The 26,813-nt window shown below is 49.3% G+C and overlaps 1 protein-coding gene across 1 annotated transcript in view; it reads right to left on the bottom strand.

Annotated features, from left to right (window-relative positions):
- The window catches only part of LOXL4 (lysyl oxidase like 4), a 151,468-nt gene that overhangs the window by 61,189 nt on the left and 63,466 nt on the right, over positions 1-26,813 (bottom strand). Inside the window, exons 9-12 of the mRNA XM_063962301.1 lie at positions 21,992-22,159; positions 16,877-17,039; positions 14,529-14,772; positions 83-198 (exon numbers count right to left, since the gene is read on the bottom strand). Of these exons, the coding sequence (XP_063818371.1) occupies positions 83-198; positions 14,529-14,772; positions 16,877-17,039; positions 21,992-22,159 (691 nt within the window). The remainder of the gene's footprint in view (positions 1-82; positions 199-14,528; positions 14,773-16,876; positions 17,040-21,991; positions 22,160-26,813) is intronic.

Below are 26,813 nucleotides of genomic sequence, written 5' to 3'. Positions count from 1 at the left end.
AGAGTGGAGTTGGGAAACATTGCATTAAGCTATTGTGTATGAATGTCTGTGTATTATTTAGGCTATGTTCCCTCTGGCATACCTTTTCCACAGTGTGTGTCCTCCAAGCAAAAACTAGCTTTGTGTCCTTCAGCAACCTTGGATCCGTTCAAGGTCAGGAGATCGTAATTGGTAAAAACTTCAATACTGTGGTAATGCCTATTGGAAGAACAGAATAACAGGTTACATGTGGGAACCGGGTACATGCATGGGAAGATTCTGTGGTGGAACTACAGTACATGATGGATAATTGCAGCTGTTCCTCATATGGGATGTGATTATGTGACCGGCGGTTAGGAGACCACCGGGCACAATACCGGCACCTACATCCCGAACCCTCACCATCCCGACGGTTGACATGCCAACCAACAGGGACTATTCCCACCCAGATCATTCCCAGACTGAAGCCAACCATAAGTATTACAAACAAATGACAATTTGGATGGTCCCCACCGGGATATTGTACCCAATCCATCAAAATATAAACCAACTAGGGAATAAAAGTGTTCATCTTTGTCTATATCTAAATAGAACTGCAATTATGGCGTGACTACTATAATAGTTGGATATGTGTGGGGTGGAAGGGGTCCCATCTGACATATGTTTCATGATCTGTTGGTGTACTGTAAGTTCCAGGGGGTTGGTATTGGAATGCCGGATGTCGGTATCCCAGAGGTCAGAATACAGACCCCGGGATCCCGGCCGCCAGAATGCCGGCCGTGGGGCGAGTGCTAGAAAACACCTTGCAGGCTCAATGTGCTCGCCACGCTGTGGGCTCATTGGCTCACCACAGGATCTATTCCCACTCTATGGGTGTCGTGGACACCCACGAGTGGGAATAGCCTTGGCGCAGCTGTCTGCATTCTCGGCGGGATCCCGGCGTCGGTATTCTGACCGCTAGGATAGTAACTACATCTTGTTCCAGGTATATTTGCAGTGCATTTGCTGACTACATCCCATACAGACAACCAGAAGCAATCCGGTACCTCTGATAACGAAATACTGTGCATCTGCCAGATTGCCCTCATTATAAAGCATTAATCACTTACTGTATCTGTACAGTAATGCAAGCCCCATTTAATGTGTATAAAAATGTACCACTGGACATAAGAGAAATGGGACAAGAACACAGGATGAAGCCTCACTGCCTAACATTAAAGAAAGAGAAAAAGAAGAAACCTGCTGAAAATCACAATTGAACGAATATGAAGAAGAAAAAAAAAATGAAACTTGAAATCTTAGTGGAGGGAAAGGGAATAAGGTTGTAGAGACGTGTGACAGTATGTGACACACTGAGAACAAGATTCAATGTAACCTCTGGCTTTATATCATAACGCCTGCAGAGATTGCCTCCTCTCTGAACCAAACCCCAATTAAAAGGCCACAAAGTCTCACGCTCCTTATCTAGGACACAAAACTGAACACCGCGGCTTTGATCCATCGTTTGGCACATTGTGGTTTAAAAATTATTTTATGCCCTTTTACTTTTCTGGATTATGATCGGCCTTTAAGAGCATGCCTGTGTCCAGGAAGTTCTCACAGGCAGAGCAGTCGGGGATTTTGGTTGTGGTAGACTGATCGGAACTGGTCTAGCATACAGGCATGGTATTTGGCTCTAATAGAAATACTGGGGGGAGCTTATATTAGCAGTGGGCGCTTTACTGCTAATAGAAATTACTTTCACAGCGCTTAGCTGTTGCCTGCTGATACAGACAAGTTACTGCTGGGAGAAAGGGCTCGTTAGAGAGAAAAACATCTGACGCCATCACAACTTCTATAATATTTTTTTTTTCTCCCGCAAGGATAAAAATCCATCGTGATCAAAGGAAATGTAATTTGACCTTAATGCTGTTTTTGAAATCTTTTTTATTTTATTTTTCCATACACAAAGTTGTACGCTGAAGCACACATTATATTAAATGCGTAGTCCAGAGTAATCCTGATACGGACTTTAAAAAGTGTCTTTTACCAATTAAAAAAAAATGGAATAATTAATATTGTTTAGAAATTGAATCTATACATGTGTATAGTGAAGATGTATGTGGATAGCAGAAGCTACATCATTGCCATCAACTTGGTTATACAGGAAGTGTTTGTTATATAGGAAGTGCCTCTGCAGCCATTGTGCAGCGTGACTGCAGTTACTAATAGAGACACACTTCTGCAGTTCTCCAGAATCTTGTGGTGATTGCACACAGACCACTTTACCTATACAATGTATATACAAAATGTTCAGAAATACGTTTGATTGCAGTTGCAGCAAGTGATAAAAATTCCAACCCAGTTATTATGCCACTAGGTGCTTCATCGCGCCCTACGGGCGCTCTTCACACCGTCGGAAGGGGCTACGCCCCTTAACCCCTGGGCGCCTTTCTGGGGTTCAATATTTGTATAATATGGAGTATTACCTGCGTTGTTAGTTTTGGTAGTGGGTAAATATTGGAGGAGGAAAGGGCGTCCGATGGTGAAGGGGGCGTAGTCCCTTGAGACGGTGTGACCAGCGCCTGCAGGGCACAATGTGCAGAATGTAGTGGCTGCGGGGGGGGGGGGGGGGGGGGACCGCGGATGAGGCAGGGAGTCTGTAGATGCTGCGGGTGGAAGGAGGGGGGGGGGGGCGGTAGGGAGGGGACACAGAGACGCAGGGCGGTAGGAAGGGGACACAGAGACGCAGGGCGGTAGGAAGGGGACACAGACACGCAGGGCGGTAGGAAGGGGACACAGAGACGCAGGGCGGTAGGAAGGGGACACAGACACGCAGGGCGGTAGGAAGGGGACACAGACACACAGGGCGGTAGGAAGGGGACACAGACACGCAGGGCAGTAGGGAGGGGACACAGACACGCAGGGCAGTAGGGAGGGGACACAGACACGCAGGGCGGTAGGGAGGGGATACAGAGACGCAGGGCGGTAGGGAGGGGATACAGAGACGCAGGGCGGTAGGGAGGGAATACAGAGACGCAGGGCGGTAAGGAGGGGATACAGAGATGCAGGGAGGGGATACAGAGACGCAGGGCGGTAGGGAGGGAATACAGAGACGCAGGGCGGTAGGGAGGGGATACAGAGATGCAGGGAGGGGATACAGAGAGGCGGGGCATCAGGGAGGGGATACAGAGACGCTGGGTGGTAGGGAGGGGATACAGAGATGCAGGGAGGGGATACAGAGATGCATGGAGGGGATACAGAGAGGCGGGGCGTCAGGGAGGGGATACAGAGACGCAGGGTGGTAGGGAGGGGATACAGAGATACAGGGAGGGGATACAGAGAGGCTGGGCGATAGGGAGGGGATACAGAGAAGTGGGGCAGTAGGGAGGGGATACGGAGAGGCGGGGCGGTAGGGAGGTAGGAAGGGGACACACCGATGCAGGGCGGTAGTAAGGGGACACAGGGCGGTAGGGAGGGGATACAGAGAGGCGGGGCAGTAGGGGGGGATACGGAGAGGCGGGGCGGTAGGGAGGGAAGAGGGAGATGCGGGGCGGTAGGGAGGGGCTACGGAGAGGCGGGTGGTAGGGAGGGGATACGGAGAGACGGGCGGCAGGGGGGGATGCGGAGAGGCGGGGCAGCAGGGAGGGGACGCGGAGAGGCAGGGAGGGGATGCGGAGCAGCGGAAAGGAGACGCGGGGCAGCAGGGAGGGGATACGGAGAGGTGGGCGGTAGGGAGGGGATACGGAGACGCGGGAAAGCAGGCAGGGAGGGGATACGGAGAGGCGGGGTGGTAGGGAGTGGATATGGAGAGGTGAGGCGGTAGGGAGGGGCTACGGAGAGACGAAGCGGTAGGGAGGGGATACAGCGGGGCGGCAGGGAGGGGATACAGAGAGGCAGGGTGGTAGGAAGGGGACACACCAACGCAGGGCGGTAGGAAGGGGACACACCGACGCAGGGCGGTAGGAAGGGGACACACCAACGCAGGGCGGTAGGAAGGGGACACACCGACGCAGGGCGGTAGGAAGGGGACACACCGACGCAGGGCGGGGATATGGAGACGAAGGGCAGTAGGCAGGGAATACGGAGATGCGGGAAAGCAGGCAGGGAGGGGATACGGAGAGGCGGGGCGGTAGGAAGGGGCTACGGAGAAGCGGGCGGTAGGGAAGGGATACGGAGAGGCAGGGTGGCGGGGGGGGGGACACGGAGAGGCAGGGAGGAGACGCGGAGAGGCGGGGCGGCAGGGAGGGGACGTGGAGAGGAGATGCGGGGCGGCAGGGAGGGGACGCAGAGAGGCGGGGGGCCGGGACAGGACGTGGAGACGCAGGGCGCTGGGGAGGGGACGCAGATTGCGGGGCGGCAGGGAGGGGACGCGGGGTGGCAGGGAGGGGACGTGGAGACGCAGGGCGCCAGCGAGGGGACGCGGAGAGGCGGGACGGCAGGGAGGGGACGCAGGCTGCAGGGAGGGGATGCAGAGGCGTGGGCGGCAGTGAGGGGATACAGAGAGGCAGGGCGGTAGTAAGGGGACACACCGACGCAGGGCGGGGATATGGAGACGCAGGGCGGGAATACGGAGATGCGGGAAAGCAGGCAGGGAGGTAATATGGAGAGGCGGGGCGGTAGGAAGGGGCTACGGAGAAGCGGGCGGTAGGGAAGGGATACGGAGAGGCAGGGTCGCGGGGGGGGGCACGGAGACGCAGTGCGGCAGGGGGGGACACGGAGAGGCGGGGTGGTAAGGCGGGGACACGGAGAGGCAGGGAGGGGACGCGGAGAGGCAGGGAGGGGACGCGGAAAGGCAAGGAGGAGACGCGGGGTGGCAGGGAGGGGACGCAGAGAGGCGGGGTGGCCGGGAGAGGACGTGGAGACGCAGGGCGCTGGGGAGGGGACGTAGAGAGGCAGGGCGCCAGGGAGGGGACGCGGGGTGGCAGGGAGGGGACGTGGAGACACAGGGCGCCAGGGAGGGGGCGCGGAGAGGCGGGGTGGCAGGGAGGGGGCGCGGAGAGGCGGGCAGCAGGGAGGGGACGCGGAGAGGCGGGGCGGCAGGGAGGGGACGCGGGGTGGCAGGGAGGGGACGTGGAGACACAGGGCGCCAGGGAGGGGGTGCGGAGAGGCGGGGTGGCAGGGAGGGGACGCGGAGAGGCGGGCGGCAGGGAGGGGAGGCGGAGACGCAAGGCTGCAGGGAGGGGACGCGGAGAGGCGGGGCGGCAGGGAGGGGACGCAGGCTGCAGGGAGGGGATGCGGAGGCGCGGGCGGCAGGGAGGGGACGCGGAGAGGCGGGCGGCAGGGAGGGGAGGCGGAGACGCAAGGCTGCAGGGAGGGGACGCGGAGAGGCGGGGCGGCAGGGAGGGGACGCAGGCTGCAGGGAGGGGATGCGGAGGCGCGGGCGGCAGGGAGGGGACGCGGAGAGGCAGGGAGGGGTTACAGGTAAAGTATGGGGGGCATGGTGGATGTGGGCAGTGGAGGAAGTGGTGACAGTGTGACCCCACATACCTGTGGTGTGCAGTGAGGGCATCGGCTGTGGCGACGGTGGGAGGCAGCGTCACGTGTGCAGAGAAGGCAGCGGGTCTCTGGCGGTGGTGTGTCCGGAGGAGGCGGCGGGTCTCTGTACGTGGCGTAGGGAGGGCTTCTCCTGCACCACACGTCCTTTGTGTATGGCGGCGGCGGCAATTGTGCATCAGCCAGGCGCCGCTGCCGGGGAGAGAGGGTGTGCTTAGAGATGGCTACTGACTCACTGTCTCAACACAGTGACTCGAATCATCAGGAAGTATGAATGATTCGAGTCACTCACTGTTTAATGGGGTGTGGTTCATCAAATCGACAGTGTCTAGGTCGACAATGTTTAGGTCGACCACTATAGGTCGACAGTCACTAGGTCGACATGGATGGAAGGTCGACAGGGTTTCTAGGTCGACATGTGTTAGGTCGACAGGTCTAAAGGTCGACATGAGGATTTATTATTATTTTTGGTGTCGTTTTCTTCGTAGAGTGACCGGGATCCCAAATTAGTGCACCGCGTCCCCTCGCATGGCTCGCTTCGCTCGCCATGCTTCGGGCATGGTGCCTTCGCTCTGCTACCGCTTCGCTCGGCACACTTTACCGTTCCAATCGTAGTCCACGTGGATTGTTAAGTATGAAAAAATTAAAAAAAGAAAAAAAATGTGAAAAACTCATGTCGACCTTTAGACCTGTCGACCTAGAAACCCTGTCAACCTTCCACCCATGTCGACCTAGTGACTGTCGACCTATAGTGGTCGACCTAAACATTGTCGACCTAGACACTGTCGATCTTCAGACCGGATCCCGTTTAATGAGTCGAGACAGCTGCAGCAGCAGCCTCTCTCAGCCAGAGGGAGGAAACTCAGTGTGTCCTTCAGTCAGTGTGTTCTGCTGTGTGTCTTTAGCTGTGATTGGCCAGAGGCTATACCAGGTGACACCCAGTGGGAGGGGGGAGGAAGCAGTCACGACTCACCAGTCAGTGAGTGCTGTGCTGCTGTGCCTGAGTCATGTCATGAATCATGATTCATCCTGAGTCTGCCAGTGAGTTGAGACAGTTGTACTACACTGTGTAGACTCAGTGGATGGATCTGATTCATGCAGCATAAGCCTGCAGGAAGTGGAGCCCCTGTGGTACAGGGCTCTCAGCTCAGTGTTCTCAACTCACTGTTCCTGCTCAATGTGATTGTGGGGGGCAAACTCCCTGGAGGCTAGATAGTGGATAATATAATAAATCCAAGGCCACCTAAAATTATCTAATTAGCAAAGTAAAAAAAAAATGTTTTTATTTGGTTTAGTTACAGACTGAATGATGTGTTTCATGGCTGTTAAGCTTTCTCTCCTCAGCCAGAAGTAATGTGCATATTCTGTAACTAGTATGCAATAAGTGGTTATTAATAATATATCAACATAACACTGAATCTATGTTACTATATTATTAACAATCAGTGCATAAGCAGCTGCCTCCCCCAGATACACTGCACAATCACTGCAGCTGAATAACTCCCTCCATGAGTCCAGCACTGATCTGCCAGCACTGGCAACTCACTGATTCATGTGCAGTCTCTGCAATACATTAAAATACAAATGAGTCATGACTCATGTGCCGAGACACTGACTCGAGACACTTCACTGAACTGAGTCATGTGTCTCAACTCAGTTCAGTGAATCACTTTGCCCATGACACCGTGTGCTGATGGCGGAGGGGGGTTATAGACAGGCGGCAGTTGTTGCTGTGCCGCAGCCGGGGAGAGAGGGTGTGCTGATGGCGGAGGGGGGTTATAGACAGGCGGCAGTTGTTGCTGTGCCGCTGCCGGAGAGTGAGGGTGTGCTGATGGCGGAGGGGGGTTATAGACAGGCGGCAGTTGTTGCTGTGCCGCTGCCGGGGAGTGAGGGTGTGCCTATGGCGGAGGGGGGTTATAGACAGGCGGCAGTTGTTGCTGTGCCGCTGCCGGGGAGTGAGGGTGTGCCTATGGCGGAGGGGGGTTATAGACAGGCGGCAGTTGTTGCTGTGCCGCTGCCGGGGAGTGAGGGTGTGCCTATGGCGGAGGGGGGGTTATAGACAGGCGGCAGTTGTTGCTGTGCCGCGGCCAGGGAGTGAGGGTGTGCTGATGGCGGAGGGGGGTTATAGACAGGCAGCAGGAGGAAGGACGCAGCAGAGAGATTTGCAGGACATGTGGAGGGCTCTGTGACTCCGCCCAGCATTAGAAAGCCAGGCACAGAGTCACAGGGCTATTATATAGGAGATTATTTCCATAATAAAAAAAAAGTTATAAAATAGAGAAAATAATCCTATATATATATGACTGGCTAATATTTCTAAAAGTCTGGTACTTTTGGCGTACCATATATTGATGTTGTTTATGCCAATATAAAGACCAATCACATCATTTACCACATTTAAGTAAAAAAAAATATATTTTTTTTTTTGGGGGGGGTTCTCTTTTTTCAACATTATTCAAGATTTATTCAAGGGTGTGCAGTCATATTGTCATCATTCACAATGTTAAATAGTTCTGAATGTCAACATTCAGGATGTCAGCAATTTATGTCATGTTGACATGACAAGTGTCGACACTGAAATCCTAACATTTACAATATCGCCATTCAAACCAGATCAGCATTCACATGTTGACACGGTCAAGATCAACATTATGACTGCCGATTTTATATACCACACCCACTGTATATTCACCATATTCTCCCGATTGTCAATATAAAAAAAAATAAGAATTTACTTACCGATAATTCTATTTCTCGGAGTCCGTAGTGGATGCTGGGGTTCCTGAAAGGACCATGGGGAATAGCGGCTCCGCAGGAGACAGGGCACAAAAGTAAAGCTTTCCGATCAGGTGGTGTGCACTGGCTCCTCCCCCTATGACCCTCCTCCAAGCCAGTTAGGTACTGTGCCCGGACGAGCGTACACAATAAGGGAGGAATTTTGAATCCCGGGTAAGACTCATACCAGCCACACCAATCACACCGTACAACTTGTGATCTAAACCCAGTTAACAGTATGATAACAGCGGAGCCTCTGAAAAGATGGCTCACAACAATAATAACCCGATTTTTGTAACTATGTACAAGTATTGCAGATAATCCGCACTTGGGATGGGCGCCCAGCATCCACTACGGACTCCGAGAAATAGAATTATCGGTAAGTAAATTCTTATTTTCTCTATCGTCCTAGTGGATGCTGGGGTTCCTGAAAGGACCATGGGGATTATACCAAAGCTCCCAAACGGGCGGGAGAGTGCGGATGACTCTGCAGCACCGAATGAGAGAACTCCAGGTCCTCCTTAGCCAGGGTATCAAATTTGTAGAATTTAGCAAACGTGTTTGCCCCTGACCAAGTAGCTGCTCGGCAAAGTTGTAAAGCCGAGACCCCTCGGGCAGCCGCCCAAGATGAGCCCACCTTCCTTGTGGAATGGGCATTTACATATTTTGGCTGTGGCAGGCCTGCCACAGAATGTGCAAGCTGAATTGTATTACACATCCAACTAGCAATAGTCTGCTTAGAAGCAAGAGCACCCAGTTTGTTGGGTGCATACAGGATAACAGCAAGTCAGTTTTCCTGACTCCAGCCGTCCTGGAACATATTTTCAGGGCCCTGACAACATCTAGCAACTTGGAGTCCTCCAAGTCCCTAGTAGGTGCAAGGCACCACAATAAGCTGGTTCAGGTGAAACACTGACACCACCTTAGGGAGAGAACTGGGGACGCGTCCGCAGCTCTGCCCTGTCCGAATGGACAAACAGATATGGGCTTTTTTGAGAAAAAGCCACCAATTTGACACTCGCCTGGTCCAGGCCAGGGCCAAGAGCATGGTCACTTTTTATGTGAGATGCTTCAAATCCACAGATTTGACTGGTTTTAAACCAATGTGATTTGAGGAATCCCAGAACTACGTTGAGATCCCACAGTGCCACTGGAGGCACAAAAGGGGGTTGTATATGCAATACTCCCTTGACAAACTTCTGGACTTCAGGAACTGAAGCCAATTCTTTCTGGAAGAAAATCGACAGGGCCGAAATTTGAACCTTAATGGACCCCAATTTGAGGCCCATAGACACTTCCTGTTTGCAGGAAATGCAGGAAACGACCGAGTTGAAATTTCTTTGTGGGGCCTTCCTGGCCTCACACCACGCAACATATTTTCGCCACAAGTGGTGATAATGTTGTGCGGTCACCTCCTTTCTGGCTTTGACCAGGGTAGGAATGACCTCTTCCGGAATGCCTTTTTCCCTTAGGATCCGGCTTTCCACCGCCATGCCGACAAACGCAGCTGCGGTAAGTCTTGGAACAGACATGGTACTTGCTGAAGCAAGTCCCTTCTTAGCGGCAGAGGCCATAAGACCTCTGTAAGCATCTCTTGAAGTTCCGGGTACCAAGTCCTTCTTGGCCAATCCGGAGCCATGAGTATAGTTCTTACTCCTCTACGTCTTATAATTCTCAGCACCTTAGGTATGAGAAGCAGAGGAGGGAACACATACACCGACTGGTACACCCACGGTGTTACCAGAACGTCCACAGCTATTGCCTGAGGGTCTCTTGACCTGGCGCAATACTTGTCCCGTTTTTTGTTCAGACGGGACGCCATCATGTCCACCTTTGGTATTTCCCAACGGTTTACAATCATGTGGAAAAAACTTCCCGATGAAGTTTCCACTCTCCCGGGTGGAGGTCGTGCCTGCTGAGGAAGTCTGCTTCCCAGTTTCCATTCCCGGGATGAAACACTGCTGACAGTGCTATCACATGATTTTCCGCCCAGCGAAAAGTCCTTGCAGTTTTTGCCATTGCCCTCCTGCTTCTTGTGTCGCCCTGTCTGTTTACGTGGGCGACTGCCGTGATGTTTTTCCCACTGGATCAATACCGGCTGACCTTGAAGCAGAGGTCTTGCTAAGCTTAGAGCATTATAAATTTACCCTTAGCTCCAGTATATTTATGTGGAGAAAAGTCTCCAGACTTGATCACACTCCCTGGAAATTTTTTCCTTGTGTGACTGCTCCCCAGCCTCTCGGGCTGGGCTCCGTGGTCACCAGCATCCAATCCTGAATGCCGAATCTGCGGCCCTCTAGAAGATGAGCACTCTATAACCACCACAGGAGAGACACCCTTGTCCTTGGATATAGGGTTATCCGCTGATGCATCTGAAGATGCGATCCGGACCATTTGTCCAGCAGATCCCACTGAAAAGTTCTTGCGTGAAATCTGCCGAATGGAATTGCTTCGTAGGAAGCCACCATTTTTACCAGGACCCTTGTGCAATGATGCACTGTTTTTAGGAGGTTCCTGACTAGCTCGGATAACTCCCTGGCTTTCTCTTCCGGGAGAAACACCTTTTTCTGGACTGTGTCCAGAATCATCCCTAGGCACAGCAGACGTGTCGTCGGGATCAGCTGCGATTTTGGAATATTTAGAATCCACCCGTGCTGTTGTAGCAGTATCCTAGATAGTGCTACTCCGACCTCCAACTGTTCCCTGGACTATGCCCTTATCAGGAGATCGTCCAAGTAAGGGATAATTAAGACGCCTTTTCTTCGAAGAAGAATCATCATTTCGGCCATTACCTTGGTAAAGACCCGGGGTGCCGTGGACAATCCAAACGGCAGCGTCTGAAACTGATAGTGACAGTTCTGCACCACGAACCTGAGGTACCCTTAGTGAGAAGGGCAAATTTGGAACATAGAGGTAAGCATCCCTGATGTCCCGGGACACTATATAGTCCCCTTCTTCCTGGTTCGTTATCACTGCTCTGAGTGACTCCATCTTGATTTGAACCTTTGTAAGTGTTCAAAAATTTTTTTAGAATAAGTCTCACCTAGCCTTCTGGCTTCAGTACCACAATATAGTGTGGAATAATACCCCTTTTCTTGTAGTAGGAGGGGTAATTTAATTATCACCTGCTGGGAATACAGCTTGTGAATTTTTTCCCATACTGCCTCCTTGTCGGAGGGAGACCTTGGTAAAGCAGACTTTAGGAGCCTGCGAAGGGGAAACGTCTCGACATTCCAATCTGTACCCCTGGGATACTACTTGTAGGATCCAGGGGTCCTGTACGGTCTCAGCGCCATGCTGAGAACTTGTCAGAAGCGGTGGAACGCTTCTGTTCCTGGGAATGGGCTGCCTGCTGCAGTCTTCTTCCCTTTCCTCTATCCCTGGGCAGATATGATCTTATAGGGACGAAAGGACTGAGGCTGAAAAGACGGTGTCTTTTTCTGCAGAGATGTGACCTAGGGTAAAAACGGTGGATTTTCCAGCAGTTGCCGTGGCCACCAGGTCCGATGGACCGACCCCAAATAACTCCTCTTCCTTTATACGGCAATACACCTTTGTGCCGTTTGGAATCTGCATCACCTGACCACTGTCGTGTCCATAACATCTTCTGGCAGTTATGGACATCGCATTTACTCTTGATGCCAGAGTGCAAATATCCCTCTGTGCATCTCGCATATATAGAAATGCATCCTTTAAATGCTCTATAGTCAATAAAATACTGTCCCTGTCAAGGGTATCAATATTTTTAGTCAGGGAATCCGACCAAGCCACCCCAGCTCTGCACATCCAGGCTGAAGCGATCGCTGGTCGCAGTATAACACCAGTATGTGTGTATATACTTTTTATGATATTTTCCAGCCTCCTGTCAGCTGGTCCTTGAGGACGGCCCTATCTATAGACGGTACCGCCACTTGTTTTGATAAGCGTGTGAGCGCCTTATCCACCCTAAGGGGTGTTTCCCAACGCGCCCTAACTTCTGGCGGGAAAGGGTATACCGCCCATAATTTTCTATCGGGGGGAACCCACGCATCATCACACACTTTATTTAATTTATCTGATTCAGGAAAAACTATGGTAGTTTTTTCACATCCCACATAATACCCTCTTTTGTGGTACTTGTAGTATCAGAAATATGTAACACCTCCTTCATTGCCTTTAACGTGTGGCCCTAATAAGGAATACGTTTGTTTATTCACCGTCGACACTGGATTCAGTGTCCCTGTCTGTGTCTGTGTCGACCGACTAAAGTAAACGGGCGTTTTAAAAACCCCTGACGGTGTTTTTGAGACGTCTGGACCGGTACTATTGTTTGTCGGCCGTCTCATGTCGTCAACCGACCTTGCAGCGTGTTGACATTATCACGTAATTCCCTAAATAAGCCATCCATTCCGGTGTCGACTCCCTAGAGAGTGACATCACCATTACAGGCAATTGCTCCGCCTCCTCACCAACATCGTCCTCCTACATGTCGACACACACGTACCGACACACAGCACACACACAGGGAATGCTCTGATAGAGGACAGGACCCACTAGCCCTTTGGAGAGACAGAGGGAGAGTTTGCCAGCACACACCAAAAACGCTATAATTATATAGGGACAACCTTATATAAGTGTTTTCCCTTATAGCATCTTTTTTATATATTTCTAACGCCAAATTAGTGCCCCCCCCCTCTCTGTTTTAACCCTGTTTCTGTAGTGCAGTGCAGGGGAGAGTCTGGGAGCCTTCCCTCCAGCCTTTCTGTGAGGGAAAATGGCGCTGTGTGCTGAGGAGATAGGCCCCGCCCCTTTTTCGGCGGCCTCGTCTCCCGCTCTTAACGGATTCTGGCAGGGGTTAAATATCTCCATATAGCCTCCGGAGGCTATATGTGAGGTATTTTTAGCCAAAATAGGTATTAATTTGCCTCCCAGGGCGCCCCCCTCCCAGCGCCCTGCACCCTCAGTGACTGCCGTGTGAAGTGTGCTGAGAGGAAAATGGCGCACAGCTGCAGTGCTGTGCGCTACCTTTAGAAGACTGAGGAGTCTTCTGCCGCCGATTCTGGACCTCTTCTTACTTCAGCATCTGCAAGGGGGCCGGCGGCAAGGCTCCGGTGACCATCCAGGCTGTACCTGTGATCGTCCCTCTGGAGCTGATGTCCAGTAGCCAAGAAGCCAATCCATCCTGCACGCAGGTGAGTTCACTTCTTCTCCCCTAAGTCCCTCGTTGCAGTGATCCTGTTGCCAGCAGGACTCACTGTAAAATAAAAAACCTAAGCTAAACTTTTCTAAGCAGCTCTTTAGGAGAGCCACCTAGATTGCACCCTTCTCGGCCGGGCACAAAAATCTAACTGGCTTGGAGGAGGGTCATAGGGGGAGGAGCCAGTGCACACCACCTGATCGGAAAGCTTTACTTTTGTGCCCTGTCTCCTGCGGAGCCGCTATTCCCCATGGTCCTTTCAGGAACCCCAGCATCCACTAGGACGATAGAGAAATAAATTATGCATTACGTAGAATCAGATCACACTTTTCACTGCCAATATGGAGTGGTTTTAAAACTCCTCCAGCCCTCTGCCTCATGCCTTGGACATCTCTGCTTTGCTTACATACTGCCATCAGGCTACCTCTCACTTGCTTGCACCTCATGTCATCTGTCTGTCACCCCTTCCCACTATACTGTCAGCTCTTCAGAGCAGGGCCCTCTTTCCTCTTGTTGTCAAAGCCCTCTTCTCGACACATTTCACTCACAGCTCTCTCCTACTCAGCGACTAACTTTACCCGCCTTTTCTCCTGCTGGTAAAGGCTCATCTCTATCTATAGCCGTCAGCCCCAAGTAGTACGATGATTACTCCCTCGCTACTTACAGCTAAGCTGTATTATGTTTTGAGAATTGTGGTGCTCCTTGTTACCTGTACTCTATTTCTGTTATTTATTTACTGTAATGCTAAGTTTTGTCTTCCTGTACTGTCCTTTGTACGGCGCTGCGAAACACTTGTGGCGCCCTATAAATAAAATGTAATAATAATAATAATTAGCTGATTGCTATAGCTTCGCAAGTGGGGTGGATGGGAATTACATTATTTGATAGTCCCCAGCTCAAAGTATTTGCTTCCTTATGGAATCTAGGGGGCGCTATTGCATATTCATGGCAGAGGTTACAGTGAGAAAGTCCTAATGTATCGTGTAAATGCAGGGAGTATGGCCGAGAAGTAGACTTAAAAAATAGGTGTCTCGCACCAACAAATAATAATTTTTCTAACACAAATGTCTTCTAGTGTTGTCATTGAATTTGTAGTGTCTTAAATAGTTTTGCAGTGTGATACCTGTGACACTCATGCCAGACCCAGGTGTGCCTCCCGTTTCGTGGGGTGAAATCCGCTCTCCCGATGTTGTGTATCTGAGAGGAGAAGCGTAGCAGCCGCCGGTGCCCATAGGGCCAGGACATGTCATCTGCGGTTTTGGATAGGCACTCTTCTTCATGAGCACACTCCAGCATGTGGAGGGGTCGGTCCTCTAGGTAGGCAGACTCCTGAGCCAGCTGAGCATTCAGTATGAGGTCAGGTGCATCTAGCAGGAGATTACACAGTTACACTACGGCCTGAACTTGTTTTCTTTATTATTACTTTTAGCACTAACATAACAGTATAGTGTGGATAATATAGGTGGGAGTCAGGTGGGTGTGAGGGTGGTTAGTGTGGGAGCCGGGTGGGTGTGAAGATGTATTAGTGTGGGTAGTACAAGTGGAAGTAGGGTAGGTGTGAGGGTGTATTAGTGTGGGTAGTATAGGTGGGAGTAGGGTAGGTGTGATGGTGTGTTAGTGTGGGTAGTATAGGTGGGAGTCGGGTGGGTGTGAAGATGTGTTAGTGCGGGTAGTATAAGTGCTAGTAGGGTAGGTGTGAGGGTGTGTTAGTGTGGGTAGTATAAGTGCTAGTAGGGTAGGTGTGAGGGTGTGTTAGTGTGGGTAGTATAGGTGGGAGTAGGGTAGGTGTCAGGGTGTGTTAGTGTGGGTAGTATAGGTAGGAGTCGGGTGGATGTGAGGGTGTGTTAGTGTGGGTAGTACAAGTGCTAGTAGGGTAGGTGTGAGGGTGTGTTAGTGTGGGTAGTGTTGGTGGGATTAGGGTAGTATCAATGTGGATAGTGCAGAGCACTATAGCTGTGAAGGCTGAAGGAGAAGTCTGATCAGGCATTGGTAGCATGTGTTAGTGTGGGTAGTACAAGTGGGAGTAGGGAAGGTGTGAGTTTGTGTAAGTGGGAGTAGGTTAAGTGTGAGGGTGTGTTAGTGAGAGTAGGTTACGTGTGAGGGTGTGTTAGTGGGAGTAGGGTAGGTGTGATGGTGTGTTAGTGTGGGTAGTGTTGGTGGGATTAGGGTAGTATCAATGTGGATAGTGCAGAGCATTATAGCTGTGAAAGCTGAAGGAGAAGTCTGATCAGGCATTGGTAGCAGCAGGGCAGAAGTGGTGGCACTGAGAAGTTGTTGTCAGAAATGAATCAACGTGCCAGTTAGAGGTAGGTCTAAGAGGACATGTGAGAGAGTATTTTGAATATGAGATATATGAAGGGATGTTGTTGAAGTGAGCTCTGTAGATGAGTGTGAATGTTTGTAATTGATTCTGGTGGGTATGGGGAGCTAGTGTAGGGATTAGTGTGGGAGCAGATGTGGAGTGGAGAGATAGGAAGATTAATTTTACTGCACCATTAGGATGAACGGAAATGGGAAAAAGTGGGTGAGGGAATACCAAAGAGGAGAGCATGGCAGTAGTCGTGTCAGAAGATGATGAGATGAATAAGAGCTTTGGTTGCATCTTGTTAAAAAGGGTGTATTCTAGGATTATGTCAAAGGTTAAGACAACAGGACTGTTAGAGAGACCAGATGTGAGGGATGAAGCAGAGCTCGGAGCTGAGTGTGATACTAAGGTATTAGATTTCACAGGAAGTAGTGACTCCGGGGAGAAGATAATAAACTCTGTTCTGGACATGTTGAGTTTGATTTGGTATTGGAGCATCCTTGTGGCAGAGAGACAATTTATCAGATAAGAAGAGCACAAATCACAGGAAGAAACGTAGATGTGGCTGTGTCTACATAAAGGTGGCAAGCCGAATGAGAAAACTAGTTTACATAGAGAAGAGGTAAAACAATAAGAAAAAAAGAAGAGGGCAAATAAAACAGTCTTGAAAGAACCCAGGAAGTAGCAAGGGTGGATGAAAACGAGGGGAAACAGAAGTGGGATAGAACAAGGTGAAGGGAGTGTCCATCACAGTGGGTGGGAGATGCAGTTTACTGGTAGAGACTTGTGGAGGGAGGGACCTAGTGGATGCAGACACAGAATGGTTGTCAATGGGAACAGTTCATTCACTTAATAGTAGGCACATCAGAAAATAGGAAATAAGTGAGCCAGGCATTAAAGTTGACAAAGAATTGGTAATCTGAACAAATAAATGACAGCGGTCTGACGAGAGAGAAAAGTGAACAGACGCAGTGTCTACTTCAGCAAATAGAGGGAGAGTTCCAGGGGGATGGAAATGTTGTACATTGAATTAGGTTAGTGTAGTAATAGTGTAAATGTGCATTAATCACTCAATACTGACTTTCCTATAGATTGCTTCCAGTTTCTCTGACACTGACACATTTTACTTCAGAGTAATAGAACCCAGGACCATCTGCGGAACTTACGTTCTGTACAGGAAACCCCAGCAGAGCGACGGCCCCCTCCTCGTGGGCAGTGTACCACGCCGTGGTGGCGGCAATGCTGAATAGACATCTCTGTGCCGGAGCATCGCACGCCACTTATTACCACATCGTCAGCACCAGGCGTGCCTTGCCAGTACCACGTCTCCTATGGTGGGAAAACAAATAATGTAAATGTCTGCAGACATTATAATGTTACCTGTAAGTCTTTCTTTCCTCCTATGTGCATGTACATAAATGTTCATGTATACAAGCAGGGGCGTATCTACCCATTGGCCAGGATGGCACTTGCCAGGGGCACCAGGCAAGGAGGGGGCACCGCCTGGCTGTGCCATCCACGGCCAGGGGGTAGAATCCAGTAGTTCTGTCAGACTTGGGGACTGTCTGTTAGTGCCGGTGCCAGTATCAGGCGGCAGCGCACCGCACCTCACTTTTAATCAGACTCAACATAAACTACAGCTCCCAGAATTCCTTGTTACTGCGAGCTGTAGTTTATTTTGAGTCTGAGTGATCACTAGTGCAGTGCTGTGCCGCTGGACACCGGCAGTACCAGACAGTCACAAGGTACAATCCGGATTAAGGGAGGGGAGGGGTGGCACAGGACTGCACTCTACGGCATTGACCTTCGGGAAGTGGATGGAGTGGAAGCAGGGGGGCGGGGCTACATTGCTCCCAGTCAGTGCCAGGCAACCCAGCAGAATGGAGGAGAGTGGGAGAGGACAAGGAGCTACTAAAGTACATTCATTGAGTGTACCCTGTCTGTGAAGTGAGGGGTGTAAACACTATATAGTCTGTCTGTCTGTATGTGTGTCTGTGACTGCATTTATGTATGCGATTATATGTGTATGTATGTTTGTTTGTGTGTGTATAAGTATCTACTGTATTTATGTGTGTATTAGTGTATGACCATTGCCTATGTATGTATGTGACTGTATATATGTGTGTAACTATTTGTATATACTGCATGTGTGACTGTACTGTATATCATATGTACTGTATGTGTTTTGTGTGTGACAGTATGTACTGTATGTAAGTGTATATGTGTGTGCCTATGGGCGGGATCAGATGCACTAATGGCAATGGGGGTTATTCGGTAAGGATTGCAGATTCCCTTTCTATTGCATGCTGGGGGATGCTCATCCATCGCAGGGCAAGGCCGTCCACCATGCTGAATGGCCTGCTCAGTGACTGCAACCGCAATTTAATTGTGGTCGCAGCAACTGTGGAAGACCCCTTGCAGCTAGGCTGCGTATGCAGGTGGTCCGCAGACATTTTTCACATAGGGGTAGCTGCGTGTGATGTCACTCAGCCACCCCGAAAATGAACCCTGTTTTCCCCACACCATCCCCGCAATGGTCCATCACCACCCCCCGCCCTTCCCAAGAACACCTCTGCCTGTCAATCAGGCAGAAGTGTTTACAGCCAATGTGATCCAATCGATGGAGCGCTGAGAACAGGGATATTGTGGTCGCATCCCTGAATATAGAAATATATTTATTAGCATTGGTCCACATTTCTATTTGCATTCCCCATATGCCTTCTATAGACTGTGTTTCCTATAGGGGTACTACTATGTGGCATAATGTGAATAAGATACACTACTGTGCGGTGTAATGTGATACTGTGTGGCATAATGTGAATAAGAGACACTACTATGCGGTGTAATGTGATACTGTGTGGCATAATGTGAATAAGAGACACTATTGTGTGGTGTAATGTGATACTGTGTGGCATAACGTGAATAAGAGACACTATTGTGTGGTGTAATGTGATACTGTGTGGCATAACGTGAATAAGAGACACTACTATGCGGTGTAATGTGATACTGTGTGGCATAACATGAATAAGAGACACTACTGTGCAGTGTAATGTGATACTGTGTGGCATAATGTGAATAAGAGACACTACTATGCGGTGTAATGTGATACTGTGTGGCATAATGTGAATAAGAGACACTATTGTGTGGTGTAATGTGATACTGTGTGGCATAACGTGAATAAGAGACACTATTGTGTGGTGTAATGTGATACTGTGTGGCATAACGTGAATAAGAGACACTACTATGCGGTGTAATGTGATACTGTGTGGCATAACATGAATAAGAGACACTACTGTGCAGTGTAATGTGATACTGTGTGGCATAATGTGAATAAGAGACACTACTATGCGGTGTAATGTGATACTGTGTGGCATAATGTGAATAAGAGACACTATTGTGTGGTGTAATGTGATACTGTGTGGCATAACGTGAATAAGAGACACTATTGTGTGGTGTAATGTGATACTGTGTGGCATAACGTGAATAAGAGACACTACTATGCGGTGTAATGTGATACTGTGTGGCATAACATGAATAAGAGACACTACTGTGTGGTGTAATGTGATACTGTGTGGCATAACGTGAATAAGAGACACTACTGTGCGGTGTAATGTGATACTGTGTGGCATAACGTGAATAAGAGACACTATTGTGCGGTGTAATGTGATACTGTGTGGCATAATGTGAATAAGAGACACTACTATGCGGTGTAATGTGATACTGTGTGGCATAACGTGAATAAGAGACACTATTGTGCGGTGTAATGTGATACTGTGTGGCATAATGTGAATAAGAGACACTACTATGCGGTGTAATGTGATACTGTGTGGCATAACGTGAATAAGAGACACTACTATGCGGTGTAATGTGATACTGTGTGGCATAACATGAATAAGAGACACTACTGTGTGGTGTAATGTGATACTGTGTGGCATAACATGAATAAGAGACACTACTGTGTGGTGTAATGCGATACTGTGTGGCATAACGTGAATAAGAGACACTACTGTGCGGTGTAATGTGATACTGTGCGGCACAACGTGAATAAGAGACACTACTGTGCGGTGTAATGTGATACTGTGTGGCATAACGTGAATAAGAGACACTACTGTGTGGTGTAATGTGATACTGAGTGGCATAACGTGAATAAGAGACACTACTATGCGGTGTAATGTGATACTGTGTGGCATAACGTGAATAAGAGACACTACTGTGCGGTGTAATGTGATACTGTGCGGCACAACGTGAATAAGAGACACTACTGTGCGGTGTAATGTGATACTGTGTGGCATAACGTGAATAATAGACACTACTGTGCGGTGTAATGTGATACTGTGTGGCATAATTTGAAATGGAAGTACTATTGCGGGCCATGCCCCTTCCCCACATAGCCATGACCTTTTTTGATATAACCTCCTTATTTCAATTATGTGTGTGTGTGTGGGGGGGGGGGGTCACCAGCCCTTACTTTGCCAGGGGTGCTCGGACCCCTAGATACACCCCTGTATACAAGTGTAAAGAATGTAATTTAAATTACTATTACATATTGCCACCCAACATTCGCTAGCACGGGATGTCCAGAGGAGCCCCAGTGCCTAGCAACACATGGATCTTTTGTCCTCAGGGGTTAGGGCCTCAATTTATTTATGGGCATGATTTAACTATGACAGGCAGCCCTGTGCTGAACAGGTGGGGTACTGTGCTCTAATACATCAGGAAGAACCTGCATTGCGGGTTTCCAAGTTATAGTGTGACCAGTCCAGACTGCCATAACCTGCTGCAGGCTGCGGCTCTGGCTCGGCACCCGATGCTATTGGTGCCCACGTATTAGCAGTAACTAGCCCAGACGCTCAACCAGCCAATCACGCTGCAGAAACGGAGCCAAAAACAGTTGAGGGAAATTGTGGGAAAACTTTGCCTGAAGCATGTTCTGTGGCCTAACAGGCCTATTAAAGGAGGTACAAAGCTCCAGCTATATAGAGCCTGAATCTGAGTCAGAGGCAAGTGGGAATGGAAATGAAAGGCATGCCGCGGATACTGGCAGACAAGGTGAATGCACAGATGGAGTTTGCAAGTGCAAATGGACTGATCCATCCACTGACAGTGAAATGGGCGTTTCTGAGCGGTAACTAGGTGGCGACCATGTGTAAGAGCGCCATGAGTATGTGGAGGCATAAAAACCAAGCTCACTCGTAGTGTGTGGACGCAGATGGGACGCCTGTTTCTGACTTTGCATGGGGTGGCTAGTGGCTACTACTCCCAGTATTAATGAGGACTGCTGTGGACATAAGAACAGCAGGCAGGATGGATTTCCACATGCAGACACTCAGATATTCAGCATACATAGGCAGATTCCCGCATTAGTATAAGTCAGTAAGCAGACTACCGCCTCTGTACGATAAAGCCGCCGTAGCAGCGTTCTGACTCAGAATCAGCCCCATAGTCTTAAAGTTCCACATTTCCTTTGCCGCTCTGTATTTGTACATTTGCATCTCCTGATATGTAGAGTATAACTTCTGAGCAGAGCTGGTTTACCGCAGGTCATGTCATAGCCTACTGCTGTGTGCCTTGGCTGGGGTAGGGCTGGGGGAACTTCAAATGAACGTCTTCAGCCAAATGCAGAATGAGGGAAATATTTTGTGAAAACAGTATTGAAAAGTTTGCTCATCTCTCCGTTCAAACGCAGAATACACTGTGCTGACCCCGGGTCATGGCAGCACCTGGCAACCAGGAGCGACAGAAAAAGAAACCGCCGTTACCGTGGTAGCAGCATCAGCACCCAGTTACAGACAGGTAGGAATTTTTATATTACTGTAGATGGATAATTGTTAATATATCTGGCAAATGACATCAGTATATTATTATTATTATTATTATTATTTATTAATTAATTAATAAGAAGAATAAGAATAGTAATAATAATAATAGTAGTAATAATAATAAAAATTCTGGAGAAAGTGAAAACTAACACTTAAATGTAAAAAAAGCGCTGTCCTTTTAAATCAGTAAATGCAATTCACACCCTAAGGCAGGCATGTCCAAACTGCGGCCCTCCAGCTGTTGAGAGACTACACATCCCAGCATGCCCTGACACAGCTTTAGCATTCTCTGACAGCAAAACTGTGTCAGGGCATGCTGGGATATGTAGTTTCACAACAGCTGGAGGGCCGCAGTTTGGACATGCCTGCCCTAAGGTGACCCGCCTAGTCACTTGCGTTTCTTTCCATGCTGTTCCTGCACACAGACTTCTAGTTGTACTGAGACGTGCAGCCACTCCTTACTTGTAACGCGTGGTTGGCAAAGCCCAAGCCTAATTGTCGACACACAACCATGGCTTCATTTATACTCCAGAGTTCTCCGCACACGGCTCCCCACTTCTTTACACCTTTAATTACCATCTGGACCTCTACTTTGCCCTCTTCGTTTGACCTTCCTCCCATCAGGCGTATCTGAAATAAGAGAGAACAGACTTGATACAGTCATTTTCAGCTCGTGCTAATCAGTGGGATTGTTAATTACGTAAGGGTTAAAGCAGACTGATTTACAGTTTCTGAGCAAAGAACCTCTAGCGTATGAATGATTGCCAAGAACAGATTTATGGCAGCAAAATTATATATCAGTGGGTTTATTATTTACTCACTGAATGCAAAAATGTTTTAAGCAACACTGATAAACACTGCAGTCTGGGGGTGATTCAGGGGTCTATTTACTAAGCCTTGAAATGGCAGGTAGACGCTGATTGGCTGGTACTTTACCTCCATCCACTTTATCTGCACCCAAGGCTTAGTAAATAGACCCCTCAGTTGGGCCGGGTGTGGCAACAAGCATCACAGCAATGCACGGCTGAGCTCATATGCGCCATATACAGTAAGTGCAACCTCGCTCGTTTTACTACGCACTTCTTATGGAATGTGAGGAAGAATTAGCGACGATGCTGGTCGTTGCTGTATGTGGGCCCCCCCATCAGACCTGGGCCCCTCCATCAGACCTGTGCCCCTCCATCAGACCTGTGCCCCTCCATCAGACCTGTGCCCCTCCATCAGACCTGTGCCCCTCCATCATACCTGTGCCCCTCCATCAGACCTGTGCCCCTCCATCAGACCTGTGCCCCTCCATCAGACCTGTGCCCCTCCATCAGACCTGTGCCCCTCCATCAGACTTGGGCCCAGGTAATTAGTACAACCCCCCCCATCTTTGCGCCACCGCCCGCAGCTATGAATGTACAAGCACAAGAAGTCCTCCAAATTTGACCTTCCAGAGTAAGTACAAAAAGAAAGGGGAAATATTTATCGAAATACAAAAACAACAGGGAACCCCAGATGTGCAATAGCCTTTCATGATAGCCCTGGTAACGGCTGACAATCACAGGGGTCTATTTACTAAGTCTTGGATGGAGATAAAGTGGACGGTAATAAAGTACCAACCAACCAGCACCTACCTGTCATTTTTCAAACCCAGACTATAACGTGGCAGTTAGGAGCTGATTGGCTGGTAATTTTTCTCCGTCTACTTTATCTCCATTCAAGGCTTAGTAAATAGACCCCACAGTTTTCTCAGACCAATCACAGATGTGTTCACATAGATCTATCCTCAAATGTACATCACATAAAATATCACTGTTTGGTGTGCCACGGACTTTGTGCCTAATTCAGACCATGTGTGTGTCAGGCCCAACCCCTTCCGCACAAGTACAAAAGGATCGCACGGCGGCGATGCTTTTGTACTGGAAGAGTAGCTCCCTACCAGCGCAGATCCTGCGTGCTGGCAGGAGCTATTCGTCGCTGTGAGGGTCGCAGCGGCTGTGTGTGATGTCACGCGGCCGCCGTGGCCCCCCCCCCCCCAACGGTCCAGGCATGCCTGCGTTGCCCGGACCGCGCCAGCCCACCCCCTCCTGCCAAGCGAACGCCTCTGCCTGTCAATCAGGCAGAGGCGATCGCAGGGCTGAGACGGCTGTCTGGCATGCACTGGCGCACTGTGGCGCCAGCGCATGCGAAATTCAGACCTGATTGGCTACTGTGTGAAAACACTGATCACGCGTCTCATGCCAAATGGTGCAAAATAGATAAGTGTATGAAGATACTTCTATATCCTGTAATACTGGGTGTCCCCCCAACCAGACCTCTAATAGTCCCAACAACTCAGTCTCTGACTGGGACATGAACAAGATGCCTGTGACTGCTCCGCACAAAAAGGATGCAAGCCCTCACCTCACATGTGCAAGAGGCATAAGAAACTTCTAAGTGAGACAAGGTTCTGCAATAGCTCAATAATCATGCATTTACCCCGGAGCTATCCAACTCCGTAACAGAAACCACATTAACATCTCTGCAAGCTACCGCGCGAGTCCAGAGCAAAACATAGGCCCTCATTCCGAGTTGTTCGCTCGGAGTTTTTCATCGCATCGCAGTGAGAATTCTCTTAGTGCGCATGCGCAATGTTCGCACTGCGACTGCGCCAAGTAACTTTACTATGATGAAAGTAAGTTTACTCACGGCATTTTCATCGCTCCGACGTTCGCATTGTGATTGACAGGAAATGGGTTTTACTGGGCGGATGCACGGCGTTTTAGGGGCGTGTGGCTGGAAACGCTACCGTTTCCGGAAAAAACGCAGGAGTGGCCGGAGAAACGGTGGGAGTGCCTGGGCGAACGCTGGGTGTGTTTATGACGTCAGCCAGGAACGAAAAGCACTGAACTGATCGCACAGGCAGAGTAAGTCTGAAGCTACTCAGAAACTGCTAACTCGTTTGTAATCGCAATATTGCGCGTACGTCGGTCGCAATTTTAAGAAGCTAAGATTCACTCCCAGTAGGCGGCGGCTTAGCGTGTGTAACTCTGCTACATTCGCCTTGCGAGCGAACAACTCGGAATGAGGGCCATAGAACGTACTTAGATGAACAGGAAAACAGAGACACTGCAGAGATGTATCATCTGGTCTTACGCATCTGGATGATCTCCCTAACTTTCTGGCAGTTCTTAATCTCTGCATGATGGGCCCTCACTACAAGCTCCATCTCCTCCATACCACCCACAGAGAGAACACTGGCAGGCGGTAAACTCATCTGTTCCCAGATGCATAGGAGTTCTGTGATTCAGTAACAATACGAACCTGAGTTATTCATCCTCCTACCCTGATATCTGAACAGCACTTTGCTCACATTCATCCGCCTACAAATCAGCTGGTTAATTAGACCTGACGATTATAAAAAAGTAGCGTGTCTAGTTATCTACATGTTTAGAGCATAAGATCCATATGACACCTCTCTATAGACCTTTGGTTAGTCCATAAAATGTGTCTTCTGATGTTATTCCTGAGTCGCCAAAGCACAGAGGTCATCGCATTAATCCCTATGTCCTCTGTTGACCACAGGAAATGGTTACTTACTGTACTTACCCTTGGAGAGAGATAACGTGGATGGTGATAAAGTGCCAACCAATCAGCTCCTAAGTGACATTTTTAAAACAGCCAGTAACATGACAGTTAGGAGCTAATTGGTCGGTACTTTATCTCTCTCCAAGTCTTAGTACATAGACCCCTTTGTCCCTTACATCACCCATGTGTATCCCAGCTGTCAACAGTACGAAGCCTGTGACACTTCAGATTTTGGTCTCATGATATTTGTTAATCTGTTTTACTTGACCAAATGTCACCAAATGTCATCACACTCAGGACCATTAACTCCAATCTGTTAATAGCAGAAGTTGCTGCAAGTGCGGATGGCCATATTTACTACCTTATGCAAATGTGAGCATCTGCGCATATCTGTGGCACGGGATCCGGTCTGAAGATCGACAGTGTCTAGGTCGACAATGTTTAGGTCGACCACTATAGGTCGACAGTCACTAGGTCGACATGGATGGAAGGTCGACGGGGTTTCTAGGTCGACATGTGCTAGGTCGACAGGTCTAAATGTCGACATGAGTTTTTCACATTTTTTTTTTTTTGTGTGGATTTTTTTCATACTTAACGATCCACGTGGACTACGATTGGAACGGTAAAGTGTGCCGAGCGAAGCGGTAGCTGAGCGAAGGCACCATGCCCGAAGCATGGCGAGCGAAGCGAGCCATGCGAGGGGACGCGGTGCACTAATTTGGGGTCCCGGTCACTCTACGAAGAAAACGACACCAAAAAAAAAAATCCTCATGTCGGCCTTTAGACCTGTCGACCTAGAAACCCTGTCGACCTTCCATCCATGTCGACCTAGTGACTGTCGACCTATAGTGGTCGACCTAAACATTGTCGATTTGATGAACCACACCCCTGTGGCGCTTCATGTGTACAGTTGCCCTAAAGTTGGCCCGCCCACAGTTACCTTAGTAACAGCAGCTGCGACTGTCATCATTATCATCACTTTCCCTACCCAATGCTGTGTGCTAAAGATCCGTCGGACACTGGCATCCTGACAACTCATAATAGCACGGAACACTAGCTACTCACCCACGACACTCACGTAACAATCCTAACAAATAGATCTCTTGTGTGCGTTAACACCCGGAAACTCCCATTTCACATTTAGCTGTATGATCTTTTGGAAAAACTTTATTCATACAGTTCAGCATACACTATTACAAAGGTTCTCAAACTCGGTCCTCAGGACCCCACACAGTCTATGTTTTCCAGGTCACTCGTGGATTTTTAAAATGTGACAGTTGGTGATAGACTGTGTGGGGTCCTTTGAAAACCACTGTACTATCAGATTGGAAGAGGAACGGGGTATATGTAAGGAGGAATGAGGTATGTGTTTTGTGCTTATAAACAATGGTCATTGCATGGAAAGCTAGGGAAAATAGCTTCCAGGTGGTGACTTGGTGGAACCTCTGCCTGGTGTCTCTCCACCATCTCTTCCCTGGTGTATAGATGCTGTAGGTGGAGTAGAGAAGAAGTAAACAGACTCTTATGTAATGAGCATGTCTGAAAATCAAGGACCAATAAATCAAGGTCCAAATTGATTGGACTGATCATCCCAAACAGTAGATTCCTATGCAGAGCTGGCCCTAGGCAAGAATTTGTCTGGTGCCCCCCTAGCACCACCGCTGGTTCCGCCTCTGACTTTGCACCTCTTTCCCAGCACCATCACCCCTCACTCATAGCAGTCCTTATTTTG

The sequence above is a fragment of the Pseudophryne corroboree genome, chromosome 3, assembly GCF_028390025.1.
Source record: "Pseudophryne corroboree isolate aPseCor3 chromosome 3, aPseCor3.hap2, whole genome shotgun sequence".
Lineage (NCBI taxonomy): Eukaryota > Metazoa > Chordata > Amphibia > Anura > Myobatrachidae > Pseudophryne > Pseudophryne corroboree.
This window is presented reverse-complemented; position numbering and strand designations above follow the sequence as displayed.